This window comes from Pinus tabuliformis, chromosome 7, assembly GCF_031772625.1.
Source record: "Pinus tabuliformis cultivar Carrire ecotype Pingquan chromosome 7, CPIR1, whole genome shotgun sequence".
In the NCBI taxonomy this organism is placed as follows: Eukaryota; Viridiplantae; Streptophyta; class Pinopsida; order Pinales; family Pinaceae; genus Pinus; species Pinus tabuliformis.
The window spans coordinates 849,331,374-849,343,745 of NC_142293.1; the positions used below are offsets into that span (position 1 = coordinate 849,331,374).

At 38.1% G+C, this 12,372-nt stretch overlaps 1 protein-coding gene across 6 annotated transcripts in view; it reads left to right on the forward strand.

Moving 5' to 3' along the window:
* Positions 1-12,372, forward strand: part of LOC149250292 (uncharacterized protein At5g02240-like) — a 136,795-nt gene that overhangs the window by 12,289 nt on the left and 112,134 nt on the right. For 3 of the 6 annotated variants that reach the window (XM_089459005.1, XM_089459006.1, XM_089459004.1), the window contains exons 2-5: positions 517-603; positions 698-771; positions 1,105-1,200; positions 1,381-1,461. In XM_089459005.1, the coding sequence (XP_089315131.1) occupies positions 517-603; positions 698-771; positions 1,105-1,200; positions 1,381-1,461 (338 nt within the window). The remainder of the gene's footprint in view (positions 1-516; positions 604-697; positions 772-1,104; positions 1,201-1,380; positions 1,462-12,372) is intronic. The other 3 variants (XM_089459007.1, XM_089459008.1, XM_089459009.1) reach the window with 3 other exon arrangements.

Consider the following 12,372-nt stretch of genomic DNA (forward strand, 5'->3'; position numbering starts at 1 on the left):
CACAATCTCCGGACAAGCGTCCAAGATTCACAAAATTTGATTGTTACCTTTATTACTTAATTGTTTATTTGTATTTGCTTACACTTTCTATAGTTTTAGACATGAGGCAGGGAGACACTTGATGTAAAAGGGATAGATAATATTTTCAGCAGATTTATTATCAAAAGAGGATTGTAATGAGCTGAAAAATCCATATATACCATAGAAGAAAGTTGTACAAAATGGTCATCGATCACTGACTTTCAGGGTTCAATTCAGGTGAAAGCATTGAGTATCCATCATATAGAGCATTGTAACGTACAAATATAAGGTATTCTGATAACTTTAATTCTGCTGTGTTCTTTATTAATCACTGTGTAGATCTGTGAATGAATATGTAGTTCATCGATTTCCGTTATTATCTTGCAATTCAGATTTAGGTTTCTCTAATATAGAGAAGTATATTGCACATTGTCCTTGTTTTTCCATTCAATTTCTCCAGCTTCTTAGATTTTATGCATTGAGTTTTGGCTGCAGGAGGACCAAAACTAAGAAAATGGTATGGGGCACCAGACCAGCTTCCAAGAGATGGACTTGTCGGCAACAAGGAGGATAGATATCGAGGTAAAGTTCTCAATATACTTGTTTGAGCATATGCCATGCAAATGTATTATAATAAAATGGCATGGGTAAAGGAAATTCTTTTGAGGCTGCACAGAACCTGAGCAGGAAACTGTCCCTGAAGTTCGAGATGCGGTGCTGGTTACGGATGGTGATAGCAAAACTGGCCAGGTATAACTTTTCTAACAGTTTGTTCTGTACCTTCAAAAGTCTTTGATTATTTAATATCTTGAAAATATAGTGTCAAACCTTAGGATGCCATCTAAAAAGGTTTCTGTGGTGTTTTAGATTGTAACGAGTACAATCTCAAAAGGACTAAGCCCTTGGTTTGTAATATAAATATTGAACAGTAGATTATGCTATATCTCAAAAGGACAAGCACTTCATTTGTCATATATTGAGCAGTAGTGTATGCTATATCTGCCCTGTCCTGGATATTATGTAGCTTGTATTGACTTCTGTAGATGCCTGAAATGATTGCATATTTTGAGGCTTGTAATGTAGTTGGTGATTCTATCATTAATTGTTAAGCGGGCTCGAATCAAGGCACTTGTTAAAGATATTAAAGCTGCAGCTAGTGCCTTTGGTTCGTATATTGAGGTATTTCTTGATATCTTATATAGCACTTTTATTTTTGAAAATATATTTCGGCATGATAATTCAGGACACTTTGAAGTTAACTCTTGCATGGTAATTTCACCCGGTTTCTGTTTTGCATTTGAGAGATTGTTCTTAACTTTGTTCTTTTGGTGATCAACATGGTGTTACTTATGTGGCAAGCCTATAGCTGGAGATGTAACAGACAAAACTAGTGTCAAGAAGGCATTGAAGGGAGTTCGTGTGATCATATGCATAGAAAAGGTAGGTGAAGTACACCCTAAGTTAACAGTTACAAGCATTATTATTGGAAAATCTGGGCTCTAGCAGGAATTCAGCATTATTTTTGTAAATTGGTATTCAACTCAACATAAAATGTTCTCTTCGGAAGGCAAATATCTGTCAATAAAATGCACATGTCTGAATGAAAGAGCTAGTGATGTATAATAAATTCCTTTGTAGAGATGCTGTTAGGGCATATTGTTTCAATCTTCATTTTGGACAAACTACTAAGTTATTTTTCCTACACAATATTAATGGATGACAAAGCGAAAACTAATTGTGGATTCCTTCTGGAAAAAAGAGAAACATACTTCTAACTTCTAACTTCAAGTTTTTCCTGTTTTACTTCCTGATATGCATTCTACTCTTTGCCGATGACATGTGTGGATGGACATTTTCATGGGCATATATCAGGATTTGGTAAAGTCCTGCAGATATGTAGTTATAGGTAAGGTTGCAGGAACCGTCCCCCTCCCCGGGTTCAGGAGGCAGTTTCGTGTCCTGGATGGATTCACGGGCGGAACCATAGTTTCGCTCAAAATTCATGGTTCGAGGACTTTCGGAACAGTGATGGTTCCAAACCGCGGTTTTGCAGGCTTGAACCACAGTTCCAGCATGGTTCCGAAAACTGCTTGCAAAGTTCAGAGGGGATTTTTTTTGTTTGTTTGGAATTTTTGAACCGCTATGTGAGGAACCATGCTTCTCGGACACTCCCAAGGTGCTCCCTTGATGCTTCCTAGATGCTCCCTAGACCCTTCCTAGATGCTCTCTAATGGTGATCTTAAATTCTGAAAGTAAAAGTGACATTCTACTTTATCTTTCATTTTCATCCTTTTACTTAAATTTTTAACATACCATGAAATGACTTAGGATGTTTGAGAGTGGTTCCAACCTCATCGGACTTCATATGGAGAAAATAGAATTTCATATCCCATTCAAAATTCAATAGACTTAACAATTTTCAAGATTTTAGGATCAATGGGATTGTGACATTTCATTAGATTATATCATGTATGAGGGTATGTGATTGGCATTTAATCAAGAGCACCAAGCCCTATATGTACCCCAGTGTTGGTGGTGTTGATTGTTGAACTCCTTTGTCATGGCCTTAGCAAAAATGTTCCCTTCACTCAAGTCAAATCATTGATCATGCATTTTAAGTTTTTTCTACCATATTATAAGGCTTGGATTAGACAATTTGATCAAAATTGGGCAATGTTGACTAATATCCCTAGAGAATCGAAGTAGAGGCAAAGGCTAGACAAGAGGAGAGGAATCTAAAATCTAGATGGTTGATGCTCAAATAATTAATCATTAATGTACTATGGATGCCATTTCTATCTTGATTTGTGTACATTATGCATGCTTTGATATATTCTGCAACTAATTTGGCACTTTGGATGTTTTTTGAATATAAATGCAATGATAATATATATATATATATATATATATCAGTGTTGCACATATCACGATAATATCAGAATTATCGTGATATTATTGCCGGTATTTATCGCAATAAAGTGCCCGAATTAAAATTATCGCGATAATTTCGAAATTATCGCCTTGCTCTATCAATACCAACTTATTAACAATTTTTTTTCTTTTTCAATTGACCCTAATTTTTTAAAAGTGAGTTAGGGGATTAAACTGTGAGGATACTCTAACTATTTCCATCAAGCAAACAAGGGGAAATCCATTGTTTTCATTTCCCATGATTCATCTTATGAGATACATAACCTAGTAGTTAATGGTAATATTAGATTCTTAAAGTAATATTATCTTTCATTTTCATCCTTTTACTTAATTTTTTAATATTACCATTAATTGACTTAGGATGTTTGAGAGTGATTTTGACCTCATTGGATTTCATATGGAGAAAGTAGAATTTTAGATCCCACTCAAAATCCAACAGACTTAACAATTTTTAGGATTTCAGGATTGGTGGGATTGCAATGTTTCTATTACATTTTGTGATGTACGAGGGTATGGAACTAACATTTAATCAACATCACCAAGCCCTCTATGTACCTCGATGTTGGTGGCATTGACTGTTGAGCTCCTCCTTCATGATTGTAGTATTAATGTACACTTAACTCAATTATTCATGACCCTAGTAAAAATGTACACTTCACTCAAGCAAAATCATTGATTAGGATGTTAAGCTTTTTCTATCTTATTTTAATGCTCAAAGGGTGATCTTGATGAGGAGGATCCCAATATAGGCAATGGTTTTGATGTTATGTAGCTATTTGTTGTAGCATGATTTTCTTTGGATTTTAAAGGCCATTTAGAGCCTCTCTATTGATCTTTTTTGATTCAAAGATGGCTTGCACTCGATGATATTTTGGTTATATGCACCCTTGCCATATACAAAATAAATTTTGCATATTTGTGTATAATAATTTGGATTCATATAGATGCACATGAATTATATGTTGTTTTCAAAATTTGAATATTTTATGTATTTTTTGGTCAACCAATCTTTTGGTCCAGTTGAGGATGTTGTGACCATTTTCCATCAAGCAAACAAGGGGAAATTTGTTGTTTTCATTGCCATGATTCATCTCATGAGATACATTTATTTTTTTTGATATGATTTTGTATCATTCTATTAGATCTTATGACTCAGGACAAATATCATATTTCAATATCGAAGTCTGATGTATCACTTGACATCTTATATATCGATTTTATTTTCATATTTATGTAGCAATGTGTTTGTTTGATGTTGATGTTGTTTTAGAAGTTAAAACATTGAGAAAAAATGATTATTTTTGTATTTTTTAAAGTTTCCTGATAATTTTTGATATTTTCCCCGATATTGCCGATAATTTAAATTTTGGACCCCCGATGATAAATTGCCGATAATGATAAATGTAACATTGATATATATATATATATATATATATATATATATATATACACACACACACACGCTTACAGGACACTTCGCTTCTGAGGATTTTTGGAAAACGATGCTTTCGACACTTCGCTTCCAAAAAGCATTCCCACTTCGTGCAACATTGAAATTTATAGGTAAAAGGATGTATAGAGTGCTTATCATTTTCATATGAACACCAATACTCTTTTCGTAGGATGTCTTCAGAAATATTTATTTGTAATAACCCCTTACATCCAGAAGTTGTCAATGAACCCTAGTTATGTTAAATCTTTTTAGTAACTTTGAAAGAAATTGTAGTTGGTAATGAATGGATACTATTGAAATGCTATGGCTATTAACGAGGAGGTATACCTATACATATACCTTATTATTCTTTGTAAGAATTATCTTCAAAAGGTCTTGTTGGACTGTCCTTTGGTTTTGCGAAGAGAATGTGGAAGTGACCTACCTTATGAATAATCTTTGCTCTATCCTTAAATATCCCATTATCTGTTCCTTAGTTAGAAAAGACTTTTGTATTTAAAAAGAATTGTTGAATTTTGCATACTTTTTATTGGCTCCTTATAGAATGGAATATTAATACTTGTACTTTTTGAATTTTTCATTTTTACAAGCAAATTTCCCTTTCACTTGGAGAACTATTAGGTTAGAATCACCAACATTTTTTAAAAGTTTATTTCCAATATCTTTAGCTAAGTTCAAACCAAGTAAAAGTGCTTCGTGTTTAGCTATATTGTTAGTTGCTTCAAATGCCAAGCGAAAAGCATAACATGAAATATTGCCTTAAGAAGAAATACATACAATACTTGCGCCCATACCTGCTTGATATTTGGCCTTGTCAAAGTTCATATTTCATATACTATCAATGTCTTTCTGAGGTGATATTTTTGTTGTAAGTACGGTGTGGGATCAAACATCTTCTTCAAAACAAACCAATTCATTCTTAGGATTCCGTGGATCCTCCACATTATATTTTTTCATTGACTCTCAATGTAATATAACAAAAAGACCCTGAAAATTTGGAATGGTAGTGTATGATAAATCCATTTGAATAATACCTCCAAGTTCAACAACCTATTTTCGAGATAAAAGCATTCCCAAGCATCAAGAACATCAAAGACTACTATGTCCATTACCAAGCATATATCCTATTGTGTTGCCAAACATTCTTGAAGGTCTTTGATCAATCCACACACTTTAACTTCTCTAGAGTCCATGGCACATACATTTCAGTAAGGTCTCAAAGTCTTTAAACCCAAATGATTCATTACTATAAAAGGCATCAGATTAGTTGAAGCTTCGGGATCCAACACACAATTATGCAACATTAAGTCACCCATTATCAAGGAAATGAAGAAAGGCCGATGCTTTGGATAGTTATTTCCCCCTTGGTTCATGGTTTGGAGAATGATGGGGGTGTATATCCCTTTCCCAGACATGGGCAACAAAGACCATCTCATTAGCCTAACCATTCCCATAGGATAAAAATTGAAATAAATTAGGGAATCTCAGGGGAGGAATTAATTAATTAAGGTGACTAAGGAGAAGAATATTAAAAAGTCACTTTATTTAATGAAGAAACTGGTGACCCGTGGTATTTGGACTAGTGTTGCAAACATCAACATCAGGATAAAATCGGCGAGGGTCCGTGTTAATTTTCCACTGCTCTATGATATATCAATTACCTTAGTCCAATTCAATCCTTCATTAAGCAATCTTTTTAGTAACAATTAATTCTTCCAATTATCAACTGTAATTGAAGATAGAACAATAAATGCAATGACAATAGGAGACAATCAAGAACATCAACAAGAGACACTGATTTGGTCAAAGACTAGGGAAAAACCCCACAAAGGGGGAAAACCCTTTGAAAATTCTTCTTCTATTAGATTGTCAAAAAAATGTTTAGCAGAGAGTACAATGAGCCAAATTCATAAACAAGAGTCAAAGTCAAAGCCTTGATTTATCAACGTATCAACCAACCAAGTTTCAATGTGCCAATGATGAAAATGTCAAATCTGGTCAACTGTTATAATCTGCAACTTTATCCAAGTCAACAACAGTCAAAGTGTGCCCTAACTAGTCCACGAAGTCAATGATCAAGCCTTCCAAACAACTCGGTCAAATCAACAATAAATGCGGCCTCAAGTGCTGGTCAAAGTCAACCCAAAATAGTCCAAAAACACCTAGTCAAACTTAGTCAAAATTTGCAATTTTCTCTCCGGTCAAACCTGTGGTCAACCCTGAAGTCAAAACCAATCAAATAGCCCAGATTACCTCGATTTTTGTGCCAGTCAATTTGGCCTCAAGAAATCAGAATTTTCCTAGTCAAAGCATGTCAAATGATGAAGTCAAACTCGGTCAAATGAGAGAAACTCTGTGGTCAAAGTCTACAAATTTTCCTGCGTTCAACTCAAGTCAAACAACCCAAAATTTCTCGGTTTGTGTGCCAAATAATGCGGCTTGCCAGAACAGAAAAATCTTCCAAAAGAACGATGTCAAAACATGCCAAAATCACCCAAGTCAACATTGGTCAAAGGAGTAGAACAATTCAGATTTTCAGCCACTTGTAATTTTCCTTCCTTCCTCCTCGCACGTGTGAAAAAGACTCCTACAATTTTCAGATGTATCGACCCCAAGAAGAGGAGAGGTGTGTGATAATTGATGTCCAAATGAGCTTGAGGTGACATGAATTTATAGGTGTTGGAGGAGGGCTAATTAGCCTCTTAGGTCAACCTTAACAATTTGTGTACCTGTGGGCTTGACTTCAAAAATACATTTTTCCTTATCCAAATTTAGTGCTTCAAAGGTCAATTTTGGTCCTCTCGAAAAGAGGAATCTAGTCCAATGATTGGAATTTATCACTGAGCTGCCAAATTAACACTCCCTCTCAACTAGGGAGAAATTCCAACTGCATCATGTGATCATCGCAAGTATCTTGTCATCAAATCATGTCTCATCTCTGCTTGAATCTATCTGTTGAATCATTCTCAAATCTAAAGAAGAAGAATCATAAGGGAGCTTCAACTACCACCCTCTATCCATCGGGGAGCCACTGCTACCACCTGGAATAACTGCCAGTGGGGAGCCAATGCTACCACCCGAGAATCTCTGCCACCGGTGAGCCAATGCTACCACCCAGGAATCTTTGCCAGTGGGGAGCCAATGTTACGACTCGGGAAACCTACAGATAATAGGAGGGATGCCACTTACCTTATGAGGTAAGGATCACGCTTATCCCACTGCCTGGCAATAATAGGAGGGATACCACTTACCATAAATGGTAAGGATCGTGCCTATCCTATTATCTATTGATCTTCCCAACTTGACCCTAAAGAGTCAAGTGGTAGAACACTTGCATCTCTAGCTTGAGCGGGATGCCACTTACCATAAATGATAAGGATCATGCCTAATGTAGGCAAGCAACACCCATTAACCAGATGGGTGGAAAAGACAAATGCCAATTGGGTTACACTCTGTCAAATCCTGAGGTCCCTCAACCGCAGGAGCTCTAAGGCTCAATTTCTCACTCTGGGAGCTTAGACAGGGGGGAAGAGCATAGCTCAGTGTCCTTGATCAGTCGGGACCCTTACCCAGGAGTGTCACATCCATCTGTCCAAGCTGCCGTATGTCCAAAATCTGCTCATCGGTCGAAGTATGACGGAGTCTCACAACTCCTCTCTGCACCATATCATGTATGTAATGATATCTGATCTCAATGTGCTCGGACTTGTCATAAAACACGAGATTCTCTGCCAATCGAATTCCACTCTTGTTGTTGCAATATATCACTGTCGTATCTAAGACTTGCTCAAACAACTCTTCCAAGCTAACAACGTATCCTGCCTTGGCCGTGCTTAAAGCAACGAATTTTTGTTTCCTGCTTATCCATGATATCATTGTAGATCCCAAGCAACACCCAAATGTGCTCTTCCTGTTACTAACGTTTCCAACCCAATCATCGGTGTATCCATGCAGTCTCATATCTCTAGAAGTGTATCTCAGACCAAGATCTTTCATCTCGAACTCAGAAGCCAACTCCTTCTTATGCTCAATCATCAGAGGCTCACTACTTGTCAAGAATAAATCGTCAATATATAAAACCAAAATCAAAGTCATACCTTGGACTAGTTTGAAGTGGAGGTTCAGATCGACACTGCTTCTTGTGAATCCAAGCTTCACCAGGTAACTGTCAATTTAGGCATACCAGGCTCAGGGAGCTTGCTTCAAACCACATAATGCTTTCTTCAATCTGCAAACGTGAGCCTTCCTGTCCTGTACTTCAAACCCCTGAGGTTGCTCAACACATACTTCTTCCTTGTACTTTTCAATGCTTCCATCTGCTTCATGCTTTATCTTATATAGCCATTTTGAAGTTGCATCAGACTTTCCTTGTGGTCTCGGAACATCCCATACATCATTCTTCATAATCGATTCTTCGGCCATAACATCCTTCCAAACCTATTCTCTCACAACTACTTCATTCTATTCGTTTTCCAAGGCAAAAATAAATACTAAATTCGTCTTCAACCCTGGCACATACATCACATCATGGAGCAAAACAGATTCCCCAGAGTCCAAATGAAATCTAACAAAACCAAAGCCCTTAACAGGATGAGTGTAGTTGTCTCTAAGAATAATCTTCAAACTCGTCTCCCTCTCAACCGGATTTGAGAGGACTTCCTTGTACCTGAAGATGTGTTTAGAAGCCCCATTATCTACCAGCCAACTGTTATACGAATCTGGAGGAGAAGAAATAGAGAGGGCTGAAATAAGAATGTATTCAGATTGACTAGTAGCTATGTTACTTTCATACCTGGAGTTTCTTGACTTCTTTTGAGGACGAGGACTTTCTTCACGATCATCCAGAGTATCTCTTCTTCTTCGATCATCTCTCCCTCTTCTATCATCTCGCCTTCTTCTATCATCACTTCTTCTTCTATCATTGTACCTATTGTTGTTGTAGCTTCGGTTGGATCTTGGAGCATCTCTATTTCTTGGACAGTCTTGGGCATAGTGACCACGCTTGTGACAATTGTAGCATTCAATATCCCTTAATCTTCTATTAGAGTCCTTTGACTCGGGAGAAGGCCTATTTGAACTAGATGGTCTTCCTTTTCCCTTTTTCTTCTTGTCTTGAGTAACAAATGCAACGGGCTCTCCTTCTCCATGTTTTTGAATTCTCCCTCTTGAAATCATCCTAGATTCTTCTTGAGTGAGTTTTCCAACAAGCTCATCAAATGATGGGAAATTGTTGTTATTGCTTATGGTGGTAATGAAGGTTTCCCAAATAGGAGGGAGACCTCTAAGGGTTACCAACACCAACTCCCTATCAGGTACAATTTCCCCAATTCTCTGTAATTGATATTTAAGACGAGATATCCTCATGATGTAGGATTGCACAAATTCTCCTTTATTCATTTTCATATCTTTGAGTTGATCTTTCAAGGAGATGATCTCATTCAAATTATTGACTTCATACATGCCAACCAACTTATCATACATATCCTTAGACTTCTTCAAATTCCCAACATAGGCAAGTAAATGATCTTGTAAACCATCAACAATAATTTTCTTTGCTTTTAACTCACCTTCCTTGTATTTGTTCTTGACAACAATGGTAGCATTTTCTGGAGGCTCGGGTACTTTTCCTTGTATGTATTCCCAGACATCATTGTCATCCTGTATGATTTCCAACCTAATCTTCCAAGCAACAAAATTTGATGTGTTTCCCAGCTTCTTAGCTTCCTTGAAGAAGGAAATAGACATCTTGACTTGATTTGATAGACTCCTTCAATTTTTCCAAAGATTGCTCTACCTCTTGTCTCCTTTGGGCTTGTACTTCACCTTAGCTCTGATCCCATGTTAATTTTCCACTGCTTTATGCTATATCAATTACTTTAGTCCAATTCAATCCTTCATTAAGCAATCTTTTCAGTAACAATTAATTCTTCCAATAATCAACAATAATTGAAGATAGAACAGTAAATGCAATGACAATAGGAGACAATAAAAAACATCAACAAGAGACACCAAATTGGTCAAAGACCAGGGAAAAACCCCACAAAGGGGGAAAATCCTTTGAAAATTCTTCTTCTATTAGATTGTCATAAAATGTTCAGAATAGAGTACAATGAGCCTGTTACCCACCATCTGTGGGTAGTGTATATAGGAGAATTTTTTTCTCCTAGATGGTCCTCAGCCGACAACCAACAACCCCTTGCAACCACCAGATAGCTCGATGTGCCATTATCTCCGCCACCTGAGCCAACCATGTGGTCCCTCGCCCACTTGTTATGATTGTATGTTTGAAGGTGGGCCTCCCGACCTCGAAGGTATGGCTTTTCATTGGTATAGTTGAGTAATTTCCTTACTTGTCATGGACACTTTTGGGCATGGATTGGTGGGGGGATTCGGCGGAAAGAGTGGGCTAGGTCTGTACTCTTGTCTCCATTGCCCGATTTTGTGGTTAGCCTTGTATCCTAGTCCCGTGGGATCTCTTTTACTGGCCATTAGCTTTAGGGTTGGCACTACATGGGAAATCCCAATTTTGGTTGCGTGGTCCTGCTCCTTGACACCATATACATAACTCCCTTCCACTTATTTTAGCCCCATTCATCTCTTTTCCCATCTGGGTCCACATGTGTTCACTGGGTCCACATAGGGTTAGCCTCCTACTCCCCTTGTCCACACCTTGGGTCAGGCCTGGAATGATGCTCGGAGGTTGATGCAGCTAGAAAGAAAATAAAAAGCATAATTTGGCCACTCTCAACAAGAAATGTACGACAAAATGCAAAAGATGGTCGGGACATACAAATTTAGCAAGTGGGCAAAAGCCAAGCATGAGCTCTACCCCTTATCCATGGTCATCACCCTGGTTCCTATGGGTCTTAGATGAATGCCTCTCCATCATTAAGGAACCCATGATTGTCCCAACCCTTGGTGGGCGATGAATTGCCCCACCATAAGGGAGTATCCATTGCTATATATTACACAACATGCTCTCATCCCCTGGAGCCCCGAGCAATTATGAAGAAAAATCAAAGGCAAAAAGCATATGAAGAAGGGTGGAAAAGCAAAGGTCGGGGTAACTCATGTACCACGATTTGCTCCTTCCTACACTCATATACCCAAGTGTGGGCTACCCTTATTATAGCTACCCTTGTACCATGACATGTGGTCTGTATGATTCCCCTAACCCCCACTCCATTCCATCACCATATCATTTGCCACCTACCACTTGGGGGATGTACCATGGACATGTCACCCCCTTTAAAGGTTGAAACCACCTAATAGGGTCCTTGATTAACCCCCTTATTGAGCTTGGAGACATTTGTACATGCGAAAGGCCACTATGGAAGGGCATGCCACCATGAAGTGCCCCATTGGTTCCATGACTTGTAAACTATTTTACTTGATTATTCTAATGATTTGTTGTATTGGAGGGCAAGGGGACGCATTGGATCTTATGCAGGATTGCAGGTGGGTCTCCATTTGTGGCTTGGTCCAGTGTTGCACGAAGCGCCCCCCCCCCCCCCCCGGTTCCAAGCCCCGAAGCGCGTCCCGTACGGAAGCGCCTAGGAAGCTTGGCCGGAAGCGCGCTTCCGAAATTTTTAGACGCTTCCTGGAAATTTGGAAGCGCTGGCGCTTCCGAAGCGCCGAAGCGCGCTTCGTACGGCGCTTCCCAGACGCTTCCCAGACGCTTCCGTACGCTTCCAGAAAAGCTTCCGGAAAAGCATTTAGAAAATCGTTTTTTTTTCAATTTTTTTTTAAATTTTAGGTGAGTTTGCTTGTTGGGGGTGGGTCCACCTTGGGTTAGGGTGACAAATGAAAGCAAAAAAAAATATAAATATAGCAGATGCTCCCTCATGGTAATGTTAAATTCTTAAAGTAAAAGTGACATTCTCCTTTATTTTTCATTTTCATCCTTTTACTTAAATTTTTAACATTACCATGAAATGACTCAGAATGTTTGAGAGTGGTTCCAGCCT